At 36.0% G+C, this 19948-nt stretch overlaps 1 protein-coding gene across 4 annotated transcripts in view; it reads left to right on the forward strand.

Annotated features, from left to right (window-relative positions):
* Positions 1 to 19948, forward strand: part of LOC150101225 (asparagine synthetase domain-containing protein 1) — a 311734-nt gene that overhangs the window by 123711 nt on the left and 168075 nt on the right. For all 4 annotated transcript variants that reach the window (XR_016549180.1, XM_090402011.1, XM_090402013.1 and 1 more), the window contains exon 5: positions 8469 to 8600. Coding sequence is in view for 3 of the 4 variants with exons in the window: in XM_090402011.1 (XP_090258137.1) it covers positions 8469 to 8600 (132 nt within the window). In the remaining variant the exon portion in view is untranslated. The remainder of the gene's footprint in view (positions 1 to 8468; positions 8601 to 19948) is intronic.

The raw sequence follows: 19948 nt of genomic DNA on the forward strand, positions 1-19948 counted from the left end.
ATGTGCGATTTTTTTTTCCATTAAAATATAAAAAATAACCAAAAAGAAATAATAAAAATTAAATATGCTTCTTTTAAGATAAAAAAAAATCTACTTAGTCTTAAAGCATTTTCAATTTGTTTTCATTATTTCAACCCCCTTCAACAAAACCTAAGGCCCCCAAGGGGGCCGTGGCCCACAGTTTGGGAAGCGCTGATCTAGAGAACAATAGAGACAGTAAATAATTTTACTGAATGGGGCAAGGATATATTGAACCGCAGCAGATCATAAAGAGAGGATTTAAGGCTTGTCATTCTCTGACATGGGAAATCAGACTCCACAAATGCAGAAGTTCCACCCTTGTGATGGAAGGAATTATAGAATGTAGTTTGGAAGTTAGGCAGGAATGGATGTTGAGACTGCTAGTTGAGTTCTGTACATTAAGTTTTGATGTCTGCAAGTAGTGTATTCTGGTAGTTTCAAGTTATATTGAGACCATGAATGTTGATGAAGTAGATGTGATTTTATTTTATTATTATAATATTTATTTTATTTATTTATTTGCTGATTTTTGTGATTTTTTTTTTTTTTCTATTGGTTTTTGAATGAGTTATGTGCAGTACTGATGAATTTTGTTATGTTGTCTTTCATAGTTTAATGTCAAGAAAGAAGTAGAGTGGATGTCTGTGGTAAGGGTGAAGGATCTACTTGCATGTCTCCCACAAAAAGAGAACTCAGTTTCTTGTTCCACTGTGTGGCCTTAACAGTTTCCTTTGCAGATATGATCTAGCAGACATAAAGACAGCTGGACTTTTTGTCAGCTGATTGGGAAGTCTCCATCAGGGGACTTCCCAGTGATAATGTGTCACATTATCATTAGGTACACTGAACTCAATGGTAATTCATGAAGATTTGTGAATTATCTAGTGAGTACTACGCTTTGTACTACAAGGGTGGTCTGAAAAGTTCTTGACCATAGGCTGCAACACTATCAGCAAGGTTTTTTTTTTCTAAGTTGGTACATCTGTCATAAGCATCCATGTGAAATTGCAAGTCATTCTATCAAGTAGTTTGTTTTATACAGCTGTCTGAAGCAAAAGTGTTGTCCCTTGAAATGGATAAAATTGAGTATCGTGCAGTTATGAAATTCTTTATAAAAGAAGGTTTAACGCCAAAAGAAATTCATTCGAAGTTCATAAAAGTTTATGGGCACTATTCTTCTTTGTTTTCAACAATTAAGAAATAGGCTGTCAAGTTTACGTGTGGCCGTAGCAGCCTTGAAGATGATGAAGGACATCCAAAAAGTATAACACCACCACAAATCATTGATCAAGTGCATGATATTGCTGAGACAATAGGCATTTCAAAAGAACATGTAGGACATATTTTGCATGAAGAACTGCAAATGAAAAAGTTTTGTGCAAGATTGGTGCTGTGCTTGCTCACAGCAGATCAAAAAACGCACACGCATGAAAATATCTGAACAGTGCTTGTAGCATTTTAACAAGAATAAAACTGATTTTGTGCACCGATTTAATTACTATGGATGAGACTTGGATTCACAATACACACCAGAATCCAAATAGTAGTCAAAACAGTGGACAGAAGCTGGTTGTTCAGCGCCAGAGAAGACAAAGTCAGTTCCATCAGCAGGAAGGGTCATGCCATCCATGTTTTGGAACGCTAATGGCATTTTGTGTATTAATTATCTTGGAAAGCGTAAAACAGTAACTGGGGAATATTATTCCAATCTTTTAACCATACTAGAAGAAAATATTCGTGATAAAAGACCCGGTTTGCAGAAGAAAAAAATCATCTTTCATCAAAACAATGCACCTGCCCACAAAAGTGTTTTGGCAATGGGAAAATTAAGGGATTTACACTATGAATTGTTGGCACATCCACCCTATTCCCCAGATTTGGCTCCTTCTAACTTCTATCTCTTCCCAAAACTAAAACTCTCTCTTGCTGGTTAGCGTTTTTCTTCCAATCAAGAGGTGATTGCAGCTGTAGAGGGATATTTTGCAGATCTTACTACTGAGAACCACTACAGGGAAGGGATAATGGCACTGGAGCATTGCTGGAATAAATGTATTAGTCTTAAGGGAGATTATGTTGAAAAATAAAAATAATTTTTCAGAGAATTTTTGAGATCACCTGCATATTTAGCAGTTTTCCTTCAGAACTGTTTTAATGCTTTACCCTTGAAACTATGAGGTTGAGGTCTCTACATTGCATTAAAAAAGAAGAAAATGGGAGTAGAAACCAGTAAACTCTGCCTTGGGAATCAAATTTGGCAGCAGCCACCTGAGTTCCACCAATAAGCAAGATGGTAGTAGTCAGTGCTTTTTTTATAGGAAAAAAGGTGCCGGAACTCACATCTTGTTAAGCTTTTTCTTAAAGAAAATGATATTCAAATCTTAATTTAAATGAAATATAAAGCAGCTGTTGCTGTAATGGATTAAATAAATGAATTAAATATAATTTATATTTAATTAATATAAATGAATTAAATATAATTTATATTTAATTAATATAAATGAATTAAATATAATTTATATTTAATTAATATAAATGAATTAAATATAATTTATATTTAATTAATATAAATGAATTAAATATAATTTATATTTAATTAATATAAATGAATTAAATATAATTTATATTCAGTATTTTTTATTTTAAAGATGATCAAATGTAAAATTAAAGAAATAAATTAAAATATACAACCAAATATAAAAGTAAAAGTAAATTTGCAAAATCATTATATAATTTAAGAGAAGTTCATAGTGTTTTCCAATGTTTTGTCCAATTCTCGTCGAACAAATCGCTCGACTCCTTTCTTTGCTCTTAATATCTAAAGCCGAATGTCGTCCTCTAAGTAACCACAGATCAATGTACTTTGAAGGATTGAAAAAAGGTGGTCTAACGAGTTTAATGAATAAAAGTGCCGAAACTGTTTTAGTCTTCAACGAAGCTCTTGTTGGGGTGATGATGAAATTCATCTGCAAAAATCCGAGTTCACATTCACTTGATGAAATAGGAATGGTATTTAGAGTATGTACCAAACCAACAGTTTTTCTGGGTATGTCTTATCGAGAATGTATCCACAAATCATTTCTCTTTCATTTAGTTGCAGTCTGATTGACAAATTTCTAATTTACACCTCTCCGAATGTTAGCCGAGCATCAATATCTTCAGGCCAGTGTTTTTTTGTCAAGCACGCGATCCCAAAGTGCTAGCTCAACATCTTCACTATCAAGCAACTTTTTTTCAATTGACTCTTTCAATTTGGTATAAAAATTTTTGGATCAATAGGAGGATTATTTTTTGGAGCTTTTTCGTGAAGTAAAACTCCCCGAAAGCACAGATCACATACAGCAATTACAGCACATCTATAATAGGGTCCAAAATTCTGTCTTCCTTCTTCAAAAACTTGTACAAGTGCATTTATTTTTTGATATGCCTTGTAAAGGTTCATGTCACAGTTGTGCAGGTCCAAACTTAATTCAGACAATTCTTGGAGAGTGTCGCACATCAATCCTAGATCCAATAAAGTCTGTAGATGTTATTTTAAGCCATCATAAGTACATTTATCATTTTTATCTCTCCTAGGACTATGCATTGCATCTTCAAAAATGATGTACTAGAGATTCAAAATTATTCCACACAGCCAAAAAACTGAACGGAAACTAGATGACACCCATCGAGTACTTAAAATTCTTCCATTCAGCAGCTCAACCTCTAGTGATTCTGCATGCAACTGTAAATGCAACTCTACTGTTTTTTGGCAAAGCATGGTATAGGACAGGGGTGTTCAACCCGTCGATCGCAGAGCGATTTTTGGTCGATCTCATGTGTATTCCTCCTTACTTACAAATTTAATTAAAACTGAAAACATAATAATTTATTTATCATTATTTTGTATTATTTTTAATTCACTTTAAGTGTATTGCTATTGTTTATTTATTTTTCGTTAAAATTGTCAAATCAGTAATTTTCTTATATAAGTCCGGGTAAATGAATTAATTTGGATCAGTGGAAGTCAAACAGCAAGCTGAGTGAATACGGTTATAAGCAAAGTGTAAAAACTCGATTGTAGCTTAAATATTAAATATTCCAAAGCACATTACATCGATTTTTTACTTAGGTTAAGTCCCATGTGAATATTGTAAAAAAATCAATTTTGTTTGTCTCGGTTTAGTTTGTATTAGATGTTTTTGTAAATAAATCTTTTGAAGCTCACTGTATATACTGCTTTAATAAGAATATGTGAGTGTTAAAAACAAAGGCGATGTTTTTGTCGCCGAAGCTGTACATGGCGGCATTAGAAAGTTTGTTATTGAAACTTGTATGTATGAGAAAGGCTTGCAGGCTCTAAATGTAAGCATTTCCGAAAAGTCAGAAAGAGTTCAAGCAAGTTTCCAATGGCTGGCAACTTACAATCAAAAGAAAGCAGAGGAGAACAAAATGCGTGCCAAACTTGAAACTTAAGATGAAAGATACGTACCAATTCTTTGGAGGTTGCCAAACTTCATGCGAGGTCTCAGAGGAGGCCTAATAAAAAGGGACTGAAGCAAGCAGAAGGGGGGTCCTGGTTCCAGAATTACTGTCAGAAAGGAGGCTGCCTGGTTCAGAGTCGCCGTCAGAGAGACTGCCTGGATCCACGTTGCTTGAGAGAGGAGTTTCCTGCTTTCAGAAAGGAGCTTCTCAGTTCGAGACGTCGCTAGAGAGAGACTACTTCTAGGCTGCAGACAAGGTTTCAATTGCCGGAGAAAAGTTTCCAGGCCAGGTTAATGTTGGACATTCACTAGTGTGTTGCGTTTTCATTACAATTTGATGAAGCAAACGACTTCACTGATATTGCTCAGTTAATGGTATTTCAAGATTATTCAAGTAAAGAAGAACTTTTGAAAATTATACCATTGGAAAGGACTAGGGGAGAAGACGTTTTTTCAGCATTTTATGAATTTGTGAAACAACACAAACTTCCACATTTTAAACTTGTGTCTATTACTGCTGATGGTGCTCCTGCAATGATAGGTAATAAATCAGGCTTCATTTCATTATGTAAAAATGATGACAAATATCCAGATTTTTTAACGTACCACTGTATTATTCACCAACAAGTACTGTGTGGTAAAAGATTAAACATAAAAGATGTTTTGGATATTACATTTAAAATTGTAAATTCTGTTTGAGGAAAAGCCCTGCAACGGCGGTTATTTAAATTACAGGCAGATGATGATAGGGAACTTCTGTTGTACAATAATGTTCGCTGGCTCAGCAGAAGTCAATTTTTAGAAAGATTTCTTGTATTAGTTAACGATATAAAAATTTTTCTTAATGAAAAAGGAGATATTTATCCACAATTTTGATAAAACATGGTTGTTACACTTATCATTTTTAGTAGATTTCTGTACGAAATTAAGCAATTTAAATTTAGAGTCACAAGGTAGAGATAAAAATTTAATTGACATGTTAAGTTCAATAAAACCTTTCCAACAATACTGAATTTTATTAAAGAAAAATATAAATGACCGCAAATTTAGACATCTTATTAAAATTTTTTGAACAAAATCAAGAAATGCTTCGCTATGATTTAAAAGAATTTATTCGTGAAATAGAATTAGTTGAGGAAAAAATAAATTCAAGATTTAAAGATTTTAATAAAACTGAAATGATTGTATCTTTTATCAATAATCCATTTCAAGAAAACTTGAACATCACAGAAATTTCAAATAAAATTAGTGGGCTGATTGATATAAACCAAGCTGAAGTAGAACTTGAGAAAATAAACATTCAGAATAGTTTACATTTAAAATCAATAAACAATGAAGTCGTTTGGAAGCATGCACACGAAAAATTCCCAGTATTAACTGATATTGTGCGAAAAATTCTGTCGTGTTTCAGATCAACATGCTTGTCAGAATCCGCTTTTCAAATATGACCGTCATAAAAAATCAATTAAGAAACCAAATTACAAACGATCATTTGGATGATTGTCTGCGATTGGCCACTTCTTCATATCAACTTGACTATAAAAATATTGCGAGGTCCAAACAATGCCAAATTTCACATTAACTTTTTTTTTTTTTTTTAATCAACCAGCATTTCCTGTAACTCGTGAGTTTGTAATCAATCTGTTGTTTTCCAAAATAGAGAAATAAATATTTTATTCCAATATATATATATTTGTTTTGTTGTATTAAAATAATTAAAAGTGATAATGAAATTTTTAAATACACAAATAAAGTTTTTAGTTGTTTATTTGTGCATAATCAGGTTGTGGAGGGAACGTGATCTATATAAGAGAGTAGATCGCCGAATAACTTTTTATAGAAAAGTAGCTCGCGTAGTAAAAAAGGTTGAACACTACTGGTATAGGACAAAGTTTATCAATAAACGATTTTAATCTGTTGATTCCTGAAATTTCCTTTACAGCATCGCTTACTGATAATTCTAGTCTGCGATTAGCACAATGCCAAACTATAATAGAAGAAAATTTTTCTCACAACAATTTTTTCACTCCACGTTTACATCCTAACATTACAGCAGCACCATTGCATGCTAGAGAAACTAAATATTTTTTTGTAAATAATCTTCTGTCATCCCATAATAGTTAAGACTGTTATCAAATACACTTTTCGCTGTTACGTTTTCAAGTTCGATCAAGTTTAAAAATAAATTTATCGGTGAATTAATTCCAACACCTTCGATATAGCATCGAATATACACTATAATCTTTTATATAATCTTCTGTCATCCCATAATAGTTAAGACGTTTGAGTAAGGAATGAAATACACTTTTTGCCGTTACATTTTCAAGTTCGATCAAGTTTAAAAATAAATTTATCGGTGAATTAATTCCAACACCTTCGATATAGCATCAATTATACACTTTGTTTTTATTGCTTATTGTTGTTGATCCATCAATTATCAATGAAATTATATTTTTGGATTGAACGATTTCTTTAAACACAGTTTTTCTCATTTCTTCACTTACATGATTCACAATATTAATACATGCATTTGTTGAATGAAGAATACGACCCATTTCAATTTCGTGCAGTTCTTGCAGATCAATTTCACTTTCAAAATTATGGAATGATTGGTTTTCCTTTGCTACTTTATATGCAGTTCGAAAAAATTTTGCGGTTATTTCTTTTTCACGAGATAATGATTTAAAAAAAACTTTTCAAGTGTCTTTTTTTCGGCTTCAGAACAATTTTTAACGCTGCTATGTGTGCAACAGATTCTCTGTGATCGAACATTTTTTTTCAAAGTGAGCTCATCTGTAGCTTCTTATCTTTGTCAGAATATGTAATCTCATTGTTGGCCCATTCTTTGGAAATTTTCATTCCCATCTTTGTTTCAATTCCACGAGTTCTAACTTTTCTGCAAGACGTACAGCCAAGTTTCTTTATGCAAATTTGATCTAATGTCAAACAATTCAGCCAGTTATTTTCACTTTGGCCTTGCTCCTCAAGATTAGCTTGAGATGATTTGAAAATATCAACTGACACCATTATTTCCATATTTTTTGACGTCGTGTCTGTTATTATTCTGGGCTTTTTATTAATGGGACTGGTGGTTGAGAAGTAATTGGAAATCTTTTTCATTTTCAAACTTGGGGTGAGACTTTACACTATAAAAAAAAAAAAAAAATGCTAAAGGGATATGAAAATAATGACGTTAAATTTACATCAATTCAATATAAAGATATTTTTTAGATAAATAAGTGTTTTACCGAAAATCGTTCGCATGTTGTCAATCACATGTCCATACAGCCACAAACGTAGATGCTAATGGTGTGCACATGTGTGTTATGTGCGCACGAACATTATTTAAAAAATTACTTTTGAAAAATTGAAAAAACTGTAAAAAAAAATAGTTGCCAGAATGCCATTCCAGTGCGTTACGCCAGAAAAAAAAGCACTGGTGGTAGTGGCGATATTTCAGCAAGTGATGAAAGTTGTCTAACAACAACATGGCATTTTCTTTAATTAGAAAGTATTCATTTGTAGCAGCAAATAATTTCCAATTACCAAAGATCTATTTTTAAAAACAGGCTGTACCATGGGATGGTGTAGTTAACTTGGCTGGGAGAGGCAATATGTTGTGTGTTGTCAGCTTATTAGTGGTCTGACATAGTTGGGATTAACCAATAGTTTAGTTACTTGAATGTTGATAATCGATAGGTTATTGTGCTTTGAAAAAGAAAACTGGTATTTGAGTGAGTGATTGATTTTGCCATGTGATCCTAGTGAAGTAATCGGTGAGAAATGAAAACAACAGTTAATGGATCAGGGTGCATAGCTGATAACAGAATATCAGATACTTAGTATTTCATTTTTATTTGGATAATAATCTTACATTAATGATAATTGTATGTGCTAATTTCTTTGCAGCAGCTCTGATAATAATTATGGATAATATTTGAAATATTAACAGCAATCTTTATACTTTTCTCTTACTTGACATTATAGGATGAGTTGAAACAGTTGTGGTTTGGTCGTGATATATTTGGTCGAAGAAGCCTTCTGTGGAATGTGAACACTACATCAGAATTTTGTTTTGCATTAAGCTCAGCTGCAATGAAAACTAATGATGAGAGTCAGGTATAAATTGCATTTAACTCAGCAATTATATTATTATAGAATTAAAAAATTTTAGAAATAACTTTGTCTAAACTTTTCATAATTTCCTGATATGTCTGCTAGAAAGGATCAGAATTCAGTACTGGAAGGTTGGTGGGGTGGGGGACATTTTGTGAACGTAGATCTTGCCTTGGTAGTTTGATTCCTTTTTATGAAAAAGTAATAGTTGTGTTGGATAATAGAAATGATCGCTCAACTCAGAAAGATTTGAGGTGAGAGAAATTGGACAGTAGTTTGAAGCTAAAGATTTGTCATCCTTTTTCAGGAATTGATTGTATAATGGCTAAGGATACTGCACTCAACCAAAGATTACAGTAATACTCAAGGTAATAATAAACAATAATAAAGAAATAAATTAGTAACTATCATTTTATGTACAAAAAAGAAGCAGTTAAAAAATAAAGTAAAGCAAACCAGTGACTCGACTTATCTAGGCGCTGTCAACTGGTGGGGGGGGGAGGCTTTTGGCCTCAAGCACCACGTGACGCAACTGGGCACAGTCCTCTGTGACTATCCGCCATGTTCCAGTCTCTAGCCTGCAGATCCTGATCCACCCATCTCCTTCTCGGCCTCCCTGATCGGGGTTGGGCCTCCTACACTTGTCTCGCAGTCCTTTCGGGGCCCATTTCTGGTGCAGGAGCCCCAGCCACTGAAGACGCTGGGCTCGCAGCTCTGTCAAGCCTGCTGAGTTGTACAAAGCGTACATGGCAGCGTTAGACTGCCATGACCCCTCCATAGATACGTCGTAGCATCTTATTCTCGAATACTCTCAGGTTGTTGCTTGCTTCACCGTGAGAGTCCACACTTCGGCACCATAGAGGAGAACAGGTCTGATCAAAGTCTTGTATAGTCCCACCTTTGTAATCCAAAACAGTAAACGCGAGGTGAAAAGGGGACGTACTTGGTAGTAGGTCACATTCACAGCATTCACCCAACTCTGAACATCAGCTTCGACCTTTGTTGTATTCAGTCACAATAGACCTCGGGTACCTGAATTCTGTCACCCTCTCAAACTGAGCAGCTCCCTCTAGATCTTGAGTAGCATGGTGACTCATGAAAAGGTACTTCGTCTTCTCGGCTTTTATCTTTAAGCCGACATCCTCCACAGCTTCCTCAATAGCAGTAACCAGTGCCACTGCATCGTCCCATTGGTGTGCCATGACATTCAGGTCATCTGCGTAGCCAAGAATCCTAACCTGCACCCCACCTGCCATTTGCTCTATATTTCTAATTACTTTTTCCAGCACTAGATTGAAGAGAATTTGAGAAAGCCCATCACCTTGCTTCACACCGATCTGTACTTGAAACGGGTTCTACACATCACCTTCTGCTTTCACTCTTGCTCTCGAACCAGCTACACACACTTGCACCATTTTTCGGAGTTTTCGAGGAATTCCCAGCTCTTCTAGCACCTGCCACATTTTTGGGCATATAATTGAGTCATAGGCTTTAGAAAAGTCTATGAAAATATTATGGACTTCTCGGTTATATTCCTAGCACTTTTCAAAAACTTGGTGCAGTGTGAAAAGTTGGTCTATTGTAGAACGATTCCTCCTGAAACCTGTCTGGTAATCACCAAGGCACTCTTCTGCATATGGTGTGAGGTGCATTAGCATGATGTTAGACAGCACCGTGTAGCCAGTCGTCAGCATTGAGATGCCCCTATAGTTACCGCATTGAGACCTATCGCCTTTCTTATATACAGGGGTGATCAGCGCCTCCTTCCACTCGTCTGGCAGATGTTCTTCCAGCCATAGCAGCAAGATGAGCCGGTGCAGCTGCTCAGCAAGACATCCCTGCCATTCTTCAGAAGCTCTGCCAGAATGCAGTCCACTCCTGGAGCCTTGTTATTTTTCAGCATGTGGACAGCACGAGTAATCTCACTAAACTTGGCTCTTCAATATATGGTTCAGCAATTTGATAAGGAGTATTGTTCTCCGGTATTAACGTTCCAGCATCGACGTTCAGCAAGTTCTCAAAATATCTACGCCACCGAGCGAGAGCGTCTTTTGAGTTTGTTAAAAGATTTCCATTCTCATCTCTTATGGTTGCCGCTTGTGTCTGGGCACCTCGCATGGCTTTAATCATCCGGTACATTTCCCGCTCATTATTCGCCATCCTATTACTCTCCATGCTAGCCACCTGCTCATTAAGATATTTCCGCTTTACCCTGCATAGACATATATTTGCCACTCTTCTCACCCTCTCATATGCAGCCTTCTTCCTGCTGTCCACTAAGTAGTTCAATAGTGTTTCCTTTCGTTTCGCTACAGCTTCTTCACACTCTATTAAACCAGTTCTTACATATATTGTAATCTGCAATTTCTTCTACCCTCAGAACAATAGCCATTCAATTATATGATAATTGAAGAGGTGGATAAATGGTAGATTACTGTAAATAGAATATATAATCATATGTGCTTGTCTAAATTAATTCTTTTGAAAAAGTTAAACTTCATGCAGTTTGTCCGAGTCTGATAAGATCTACCTGAAGGTATATGGCTTGGCCAGATTAGCAAAAAATTCATTCCTTTCTCAAGTGAAGTACTAATATTCTTCCACCAAAATATGATGAATGGTGATACACATGTTGGATTGTTCACATGTATGTGGGTCATCAGCCCTCAGTAAAAACGGATATGTAAGGTGACTGTGACATTTGTGGAGCCTAGCAAGAATAACTTCCTCTCTTCTGTTTCTTCATTAACTTTACTGCCAGTGCTTAATTTCAGGTAATCACATGCACTTTATTTGTCAGTGCTTCCTTGCCATGATGACTGCCATTGGGTTATTAACTTTATTTGTATAAACTGTCTGTATTCTGTATAGAGGACTGACAAAGTATTTGGAATACATGCGAGCTGATCTAGCAGCTGCATTGGCAGTATCATTTCCCTTAATTCCAATATGGTTAGGAATCAAGCACAGCTGAATTTCAGAATCAAGGACATTTTTGTACAACAGTTGTAGAACCTTGCAAAGCACCGGATGTGGATTATACACAAGACATTAGATGGCCTGTAAAGGGTTCAAGGAGTCTGTATAAATTATATGCTTTTGACAGTGGCTTTCTTTTATATGCATGAGTTCAAGTTGAATTACATGCAACTCTGCTGTAAAATTGCTACAATCGAGTGGAATTTGATTGGATATGATAAAGTCAGGAATTACAGCAAAACACCAACAGAGGTCCCAGATCCTGATCCATCAGCAATAAATGGTAAGGAAATTAGAGTGTTCCACAGAATAGCTGAATATAAACAGGCAATTGAGTGTCAGGCTTTCTTAGTTGGTATAGTGAGAGTTTGCATGATGAAGTGGAAACCTGCCATGGAGAAATGCTGTTTTGTTCTGTGTGGGTAGTGCACTGAACAAAATTAATTGTCAGGAATCATGCCAGTGGCCTCAATACTTACTTTAACACATACCAAAAGAATGTATTACAGATATTATTTCTGGGAAATTGAAATCATCAACATATAGAACATTGCCTATAGTGGGAGGAAGCTTTTTATTTTATTTTATTTTACGGTGGGCGGTAGATGGCGTTGGTGTAGATGATGAATATAGTTGAGTGGTGGAGACGGACAGTTGTGGAATAGGTGCCCTCCCTCGATGAGTCCTTGGACACCCTGGAGGTGCTATGTAATAATACTAATAATATACAAGAGGTTGGCTGGTCAACCTATAGTACTTTAGTACCGTATATGGGTTGGTAAAGGAGAAATTTGTTGACATTCGATTTAAAAGGCTGTATATTGTATTCCTTTGAAAATACATCAGTGTGAAGACTGTTCCACAGTACAGTAATAGAAGGGTTGAAGGAGAAGGAAAAGAAAAACTTGTTTTGTGGGTTTCAAGGTGTACTGTGAAAGGATGTTGGGTGGCACGTGTTCCAATGGGCTTAGTACAGAGTGGAGGAATTATTGAAGCTGTTTCAGATGAACATTTTCCGTGGAAATATTTATAGAATATACAAATTGCAGAGACTAAATGTCTATGTGAAATTGGGAGAGTGAGTTGGTAAAAGATTGATCATTTATCAGTCTTATTCAAGCATTTTGAATGAGCTTTTAGGCGCCCCACTCCAAATGTGAGAAGTGTATTTAATAGCTGGGTAGATTTGCGATTTGTGTAGGATTAACAGCTGTTTAGAGGTGAAATAACATCTTGAGCAAAAGAGAAATCCTAGTTTTTTGGAAGCTGAGGATGCAATGGTTGTGATGCGTTTATACCAGGAGAGGCCTGATGTCAAGGTAATTCCAAGAAGAGCGATCTCATCTTGTCTGGGAATTTGTGTTATCAAAAATAATACTCAGGGAAAACAGTTCTTTTTTTGTGGGAAATAAGACAGAACTGGGTTTTACTAGCGTTGAAGTTGACGAGGTTATCTGAGCCCCATTGGAGGATGGCTTGGAGGTCCGAATTAAGGGAAGTTGTGGTTAATGTTCTGTGGGTTGAAGTGAGTTGTGTAGGGTAAGGTTTATCAAACGAAAGGGAGGAGTGCAATGTGCTGTCATCTGCAAAATTGAGTTGGAGGTTAGCTGAAGTAGGTTATTGATATACAGAAGGAAGGGGGTCGGTGAGAGAACTGAACCTTGTGGGATCCCAGCATTAGTTGGATGGTGAGCGGATAGGGAACCGTCTACCATCATACATAGTGTGCATCCAGACAAAGGCTTACTAAGCAAACTCCCATGCCAGACCTGGTCAAAGGCTTTAGAGATATCAAGTGCAACTACTTGGGATTTGCCAAATTTCTTCATGGCATTTGTCCAGAGATGGGTGATATATGAGAGCAGGTCACCTGTTGATCGTCATTGGCAGAATCCATATTGGTGGTCGCTTAATAGCTGGGTACCTTCAAGGCAGAGTAGAAGTTGGGAATTGATGGTTTTCTCCATCACGTGAGATAGGGCGGTAGTTAGATAGCAATTTGTCATTCTTTTTAGTAATGGGTTGAATATAGGCCAATTTTCAAGCTTTGAGATATGTACCAGTGGAGTAAGAGAGTATGTACAGATGGCATAGGATAGGAGTCAGTTCTGCTGCACAGACCTTCAGGACAAATAGAGGAATGCCATGAAGGCTAGTTGCTTTTTTTTGTGTCTGATTTATACAACAGGTTCATGATCTCCTTCTGGCAAAAGGATGCAGGGCGCATTGTACGTTGTGCAGTTGGAATGACTGGGGGGCATTTGCCATTGTCAGTTATGCATGCATTGGAGACAAAGTGTGAAGCCAAGAGATGGTATGATAGGAGTGGGAATAGTGTAGGGCAAAAGTTGCAACCAATTGCTTTGGCAAGTGACCAAAAGGCACGGCTGCTGCTTGGACAGGCTGCAGTCCGTTCAAATACTATTTTGGAATCATTGATAATTTTGATCGCTTGTGTTTGGTTGATAGCAGCTTTAGTTTCCCCTAATAGGTACTAACAGGGTGCAGGAATGAGAACCTAGCTGCTGCACACCCTTTTTTATAATAATGTAACAGCTTAGTTGAATGATTCTGTTGGATTTCGCAAAGGCATTTGACAGAATACCACATGGAACTCTGTTATGCAAATTAGAAAAAATGTGGATGCATTTGACACTGGTTATGTAGATAAGAAAATGAGTTCTGGACAGATATCAAAAAGTGGTATGTGGAGGAGTAGAATCAAGATGAAAACAGGTGACAGATGTGCCACAAGGTTCTGTGCTGGGACCACTACTGTTTAATTTGTACATAAATGATATAGGAAATAACTAGCAAGTAAAATTGTGGAGAAATGTCAAGTCATGCATTTTGGAATAAATAGATTATAAGCTGTGTACCACATTGATGGAACCGTACTCTAGGAAATAGATGAAGCTAGAGATTTAGGGGTGGTAATAGAGAGTTAAAGTTTAGAGGACATATTGCTAAGGTTGGCAATAAGATTACTTAGCTATTGAAGAGCACATTAACAGGTAAAGATAAGGAAGTCATTATTCCACTTTATAAAACCTTGATAGGTCCACACCCAGATTACTGTGTTCAGGTCTGATCTTCGTAATACATTTCTAATCATCATCTGCATCATCAGCCATTGTTGACCCACTGTTGGATGAAGGCCTTTCCAAGATTACTGCAAAGCTGTCTGTCAGTAGCTCTCCTTTTCTATGTTAATTCTGTAAATATGATGATATCGTTAATCCACTGTGATTTGGGTTGATATCATGGTTGTTTTTCCTGTCGTGGAATCCAGTCCAGTAATTCTTTTGTGAATTGTTGATCTTGTCTTCAAGCAATATGCCCAGCCCATTTCCACTTCAGATGTTTCACTTTTCCTATGATGTCAGAGACTGTGGTTTCATTTCTTATCTACATATTCCTTTTGTGATCCAGTCTTGTGTTACTATGCATACTTCTTTCCATGTTAAATTGTTATTTTTAATTTTTGAATTTTTTTTAGATTTACTGTCCTTGTTTCACAGTCACATATCAATATAGTAAGAATACATTAATTAAAAACTTTTCTTTTCAGGAATAATTGTAATTGATTGTAATTTTATGTATGCTTTCCACCTAAGCATTGTGCAGCTTTTAATTTTGTCCATGATATTTTGTTCTGTTGATATCTCTTGTCCTAAGTATATGTGATGATCTACTGTTCAGTTTCATCATTATTGATTTTTATTATTTCTCTCTTTGGACATAGCTATTGAACATAACTTGGGTCTTCTTCAGGTTTAGATTTAGGTCAACTGTTTTTCTAGCAATGTGGAGTTCATGGATATGAATCTGTAATTCATGCACAGTTGAAGTAAAAATAACTATGTCTTCTGCAAAGCATTAATGGCTTTGCAGAAGCCATTAATGTCAAGGCTTAAATCTTCCATTTATCTTCAGACCTTTCTCTTCTCAATCAAGAAGTTTGAATATTCCTTGTAGGCATGCTGCGAACATTTTGGAGATATTGTTTCACCTTGTCTTATACCTCTGTATTTACAGTAGAGATGGTTCCATTGAAATGAATTGCTGTTGTTTCACTAGTGTATGTTGATCTGATAGGCCTGACTAGCTGGTTTCATAATGCTCTCTAAGTATTGCACAATTTTTACTGAATCAAAGTCTTTCTCATAATCAATAAAACTAAGACATAATGGTAGTTGATATTCATTACACCATTCGATAATCTGTTGTACAACTTGAATATGGTCTATTATACTAAAGCCACTTCAAAAGTTTGCCTGCCTGTTGTTTTAGTTGTGCTAGGTCTAGAGTTGCACAAAACCTGTCAGCCAAGACTTTTGTAAACACTTTATGAACTACCAATAGCAGACTGATGGGTCAGTAGTTTGTCAAGTCTTCTACTTCAGCTTTTTGTTTGTAGAGCTGTACAATGTCTGGTGGGAAGAGATTTTCTAGGATGTTTACTGTTTCATTTCTTGGAATCTTTGTGAAATGGCTGACTACATCTGAACTCGCTAATATGTCTGAAGGATCTATGTGTATATCTTTTACTTTTTCTATGAAGTCTGTACTGTTCTTAATGAACAATGGTGTTTTTCCTATATGTTTTTAAAATCAAGTTTTTAAGGTGTTTTTGCCAGATTTGAGGTAGGAGAGTCCCTTCCGTCCACTATCGGTCTTAGTGGTATATCCATTTTATGAATTTTAGGGACTCCATATATTCTTGGCACTAGTGGATGTTTGAATTGTAGATTTCTTTTAAGTTCCTCAGACCAATTTGGTATATTCTTGATAAGTTCATTAGTTTTGTTGTGAGTTCACCAAGTGTCTAATGATCTGTATGTATCGGAATCTTCAAGAAGGCTTTTCATTTTGTTGTTATAATCTTCTGAGTTTAAAATCACTGTTGCATTGCCTTTGTCTACTTTTATTATGACTATGTTTTGTCTGATTTGAGTTTATTAAGGGCTGTGAATTCTGTTTTGTGTAGGTTTTTTGGTGATAATTTGCAATTTAATAGTAATGCTGCACTTTGAATGTGGATCAGATCTGCAGTATCTCCTGGTACATTTCTTATTCCTTTTTCAATTTGGGCAATGTTATCAATTTTTGGAACTTGCCGTGGCATTACAGCAAAATTAAAGCTACTCTGGATCACTCCAAAGTAGTAATTAACCTCTTGAGGAGAGGTTAATTACTACTTTGGAGTGATCCAGATGTTTCCTTTGTTTTTCTTTTAGAAGAGAATTGAATTTTTTGATTAGGTTGTGTTTTTTCTTTTCGGACACCATTGTAGCTTTATTGTATGTGATAGTGTCTATGATAGTTTGACGGTAGTGATGTGACCAGTTCATTTTGTATATTACATCTATCCTGGTTAATCTTGGACAATTCTGCTCTAGTAGCTGCAATACTTTCTCTCAATATAGCTAATTCTGTTCTTTTGTATATTCTGTTGGCCTTATTTGAGTTGAATGCATGTTTGATTTTTATGAACTTGGGAACAATTTCATTGTCTCTCTGCAACGGATTAAAAATACCAAACGGTTGATAAAGTTCTGCTTTTTGATGCATAATTTCTCAAATTGTGAAACTTTAGACCAATTAAACTCACCGTGAGTTTCAGTATTCCTCCAGAGGTTTCCGTGGTTAAGAAATTCAATATAGTTATTCCGGTTTTGTGAAAACTGTTTTTGAAACTAAACAAGTATTAAAAAACAACACCCGTCAAGTTTCATTAGTTGTAAGACTAAAATCTTCAGGGGCAAAGAGGACTTAAAGTTTAAAGCAAAAACTAGGAAATTATGAAAAAACAAGTTCATTTGTTGGTATTATGAACATCAAAAAGTTCATTAATAAACCGAATAACAGATATATACAACATTAATGCTGAAGACAATGCTATTTGTTGTCATGTTATGTGGTTCATGCTCACTCTGTCTGAGGTCTGAAATTCATAAATTTTTAATAAACGATGCATTATGGGAGATACTGAGACAAGGAGTGATGAGAGCTTGGTCCACCTTTACCACGAGTTGCCTCAGTCCTGAAGATACTTCAGGCGCAAACTTTGTTTGCTTACACTTGGATAAAGGATTAAACTAAAATTATTATAATAATACTTATTATTTGATCAGATATACTGTCAAATTCTATTATGTTGTTCTTCAATTTTTTTGTTAATCATGAATCCAACTCCACTGATTCATTCCTTTTCTTGACCTGTGTGAAACATCGTGTTCCATTTTTAATTGAAGAAATTCTTCGCCATTATGTTTAACTTCACACAGTCCAAGAATATTCCATTTTAGTTGCTTTAGCTTTTCAGTTAGTTCAGTTAGCCATGCTTCACTGCTCAGAGTCCTACAGTTTATTTAATGTTCCAAGGTCTAGTTTGCATCAACAGCAGGATCTGGTTATCTAGTGTTCTTAGCATTTTCTGCTCTTCATGTTTAACTACTACCTATGGCAGTAACAATCTGGCTTCTGGGAAATGACAGCCATTTTATTCCTGCTTGATTCATCTTGGAACGTTTTGCCATAATTCACCACACTGGCTCACTGTGGATTGGTGAATGGCAATATTTTCACATGGGATTGCCATTTCCACAACCACTGGTCCATGGCCCTTTATTCAATATATTCAGAGCTGCAGTGATATCTCACTGATGGTAGTCAGGGTTTTCTCCTATCCACCACCTTGGGATGCAGTCGGTAGTCACTGGAAGCCCCCAGACATCTCTAATACATGTGTCTAAATGGAACAAACTGTCCAATATTGAATAATATATATGAAAGCCACATTTTGTGGGTTGGAGAGAAGATCGTTGCTTTTGAAATACCAGAGAAGTCTGGCATTAACCATTTTCTCCACTAATTTACATAAACAGCTAGCTGATCAGAACAATAAATCGATAATTGTTTACTTGTGCCAAATCCATTCCTGGTTTGTGGATTGCAGTGAGAATTGACACATACCCAGAAACTGGAAACTCTATCTCTGAAAGTATTCTGCCATGTAGTAAGAGAAGAAGATTCATGGAAGATGATGAATGAGGTTTTATCATCTCTATTTTTATTAAATAGCTTAAGGAAATTACAACGTATACTAGGATATACATTAAAATAAATTTTAATACACTTCCAATATTTCGGCAACGTCACATCGCCATTTTCACAGGAACTTAAAAACAAGACACGTGCACGCAAACACAGCAAACAGTAAATGAGGACGAAGCAGGAAGCTATTCTTTCTCCTAAAAGTCCTGATGGTGCCCCCTAGCGGGCAATGTTGGTATTCTTGGGCGATTAGGCTGAAGGTCTTCTGATGTAGGTTTCCCAAATTTAGGGCAGTCTCAAGCAACCAAATTTGTTGAGGTTTGGATTGTTTCTTAGGGCTGAGGCTGATTCCATGAAAAGCCTTTCATATTTGAATTTACTACGGTGTATTATTGTAGCTTTCTTCCACCGTATTCTATGGCGGGGTATCCAGCGCATGGTCTGCAAGACCAGAGTGGCTGTATTGGTGAAACCGGATGTAGTCCTTGTGTTCTGAAATTCTGATATTAGCTGTCTTGCTTGTTTGGCCAAAGTAGGACAGCTTACAGCTGCAAGGGACCTGGTATACACCAGGTAGGTCTGGGGGGGGGGGGTCTTTAGTAAAGCGGATAAGGGATGCCAATTTTTTATATGGTCTGCAAAAAGAAGTTAAGTCATGTTTTTTTAGGATTTTTGTAATTTTTTCCGAAGTGCCTCGGATATAGGGTATGGTGATGGATTTAGAGTAATCCTTGTTATGAGGGCAGGATGGAAAAAGCACCAGTTGTTTACATCAACTGGTGCTTTTCCAGTCGATTCTGTGTAGAGTGTTCAGGGCATGATCAGAAAGGCCAGCTTCACCATAGTTATTATATTTAATGTGTCATTTATGTTTCTTTTGTCTGATAGGAATTATGTTCTGTTTCCCCTATATATGGTTGATTACAGATGCAATAAATATGGTATACTCCAGGATGGGCCAGCAGAGGGAGTGGGTCTTTGGATGAGTTGAGTAAGCTTTTTAATTTTGCAGGAGATTTAAAGGTGGCTTTGAGGTTGTATTTCTGTAGTATTCGTTTTATTTTATCTGTTGTCCCTTTAATGTAAGGAATGGTTATAGTTTTATTGTAGTCTGGTTTATTTTTGTTTTTTATTGAGTTCTTATAGAGAATTTTGTTAATAGTGTTTGGCTAACCATTTTTTAGAAAAGTATTGCTGATAACTTTAAATTCATCTTTCAGTGCTTGTTTATTGGAGCAGATCTTCAAGCCCTGTTTTTTAGAGCATTAATGACACCTAGTTTTTGTGTTGGGTGGTGGTAGGAGTATATGTGT

This window comes from Typopeltis vanoorti, chromosome 12, assembly GCF_054136105.1.
Source record: "Typopeltis vanoorti isolate ZY-2024b chromosome 12, IOZ_Tvanoo_1.0, whole genome shotgun sequence".
NCBI lineage: Eukaryota > Metazoa > Arthropoda > Arachnida > Uropygi > Thelyphonidae > Typopeltis > Typopeltis vanoorti.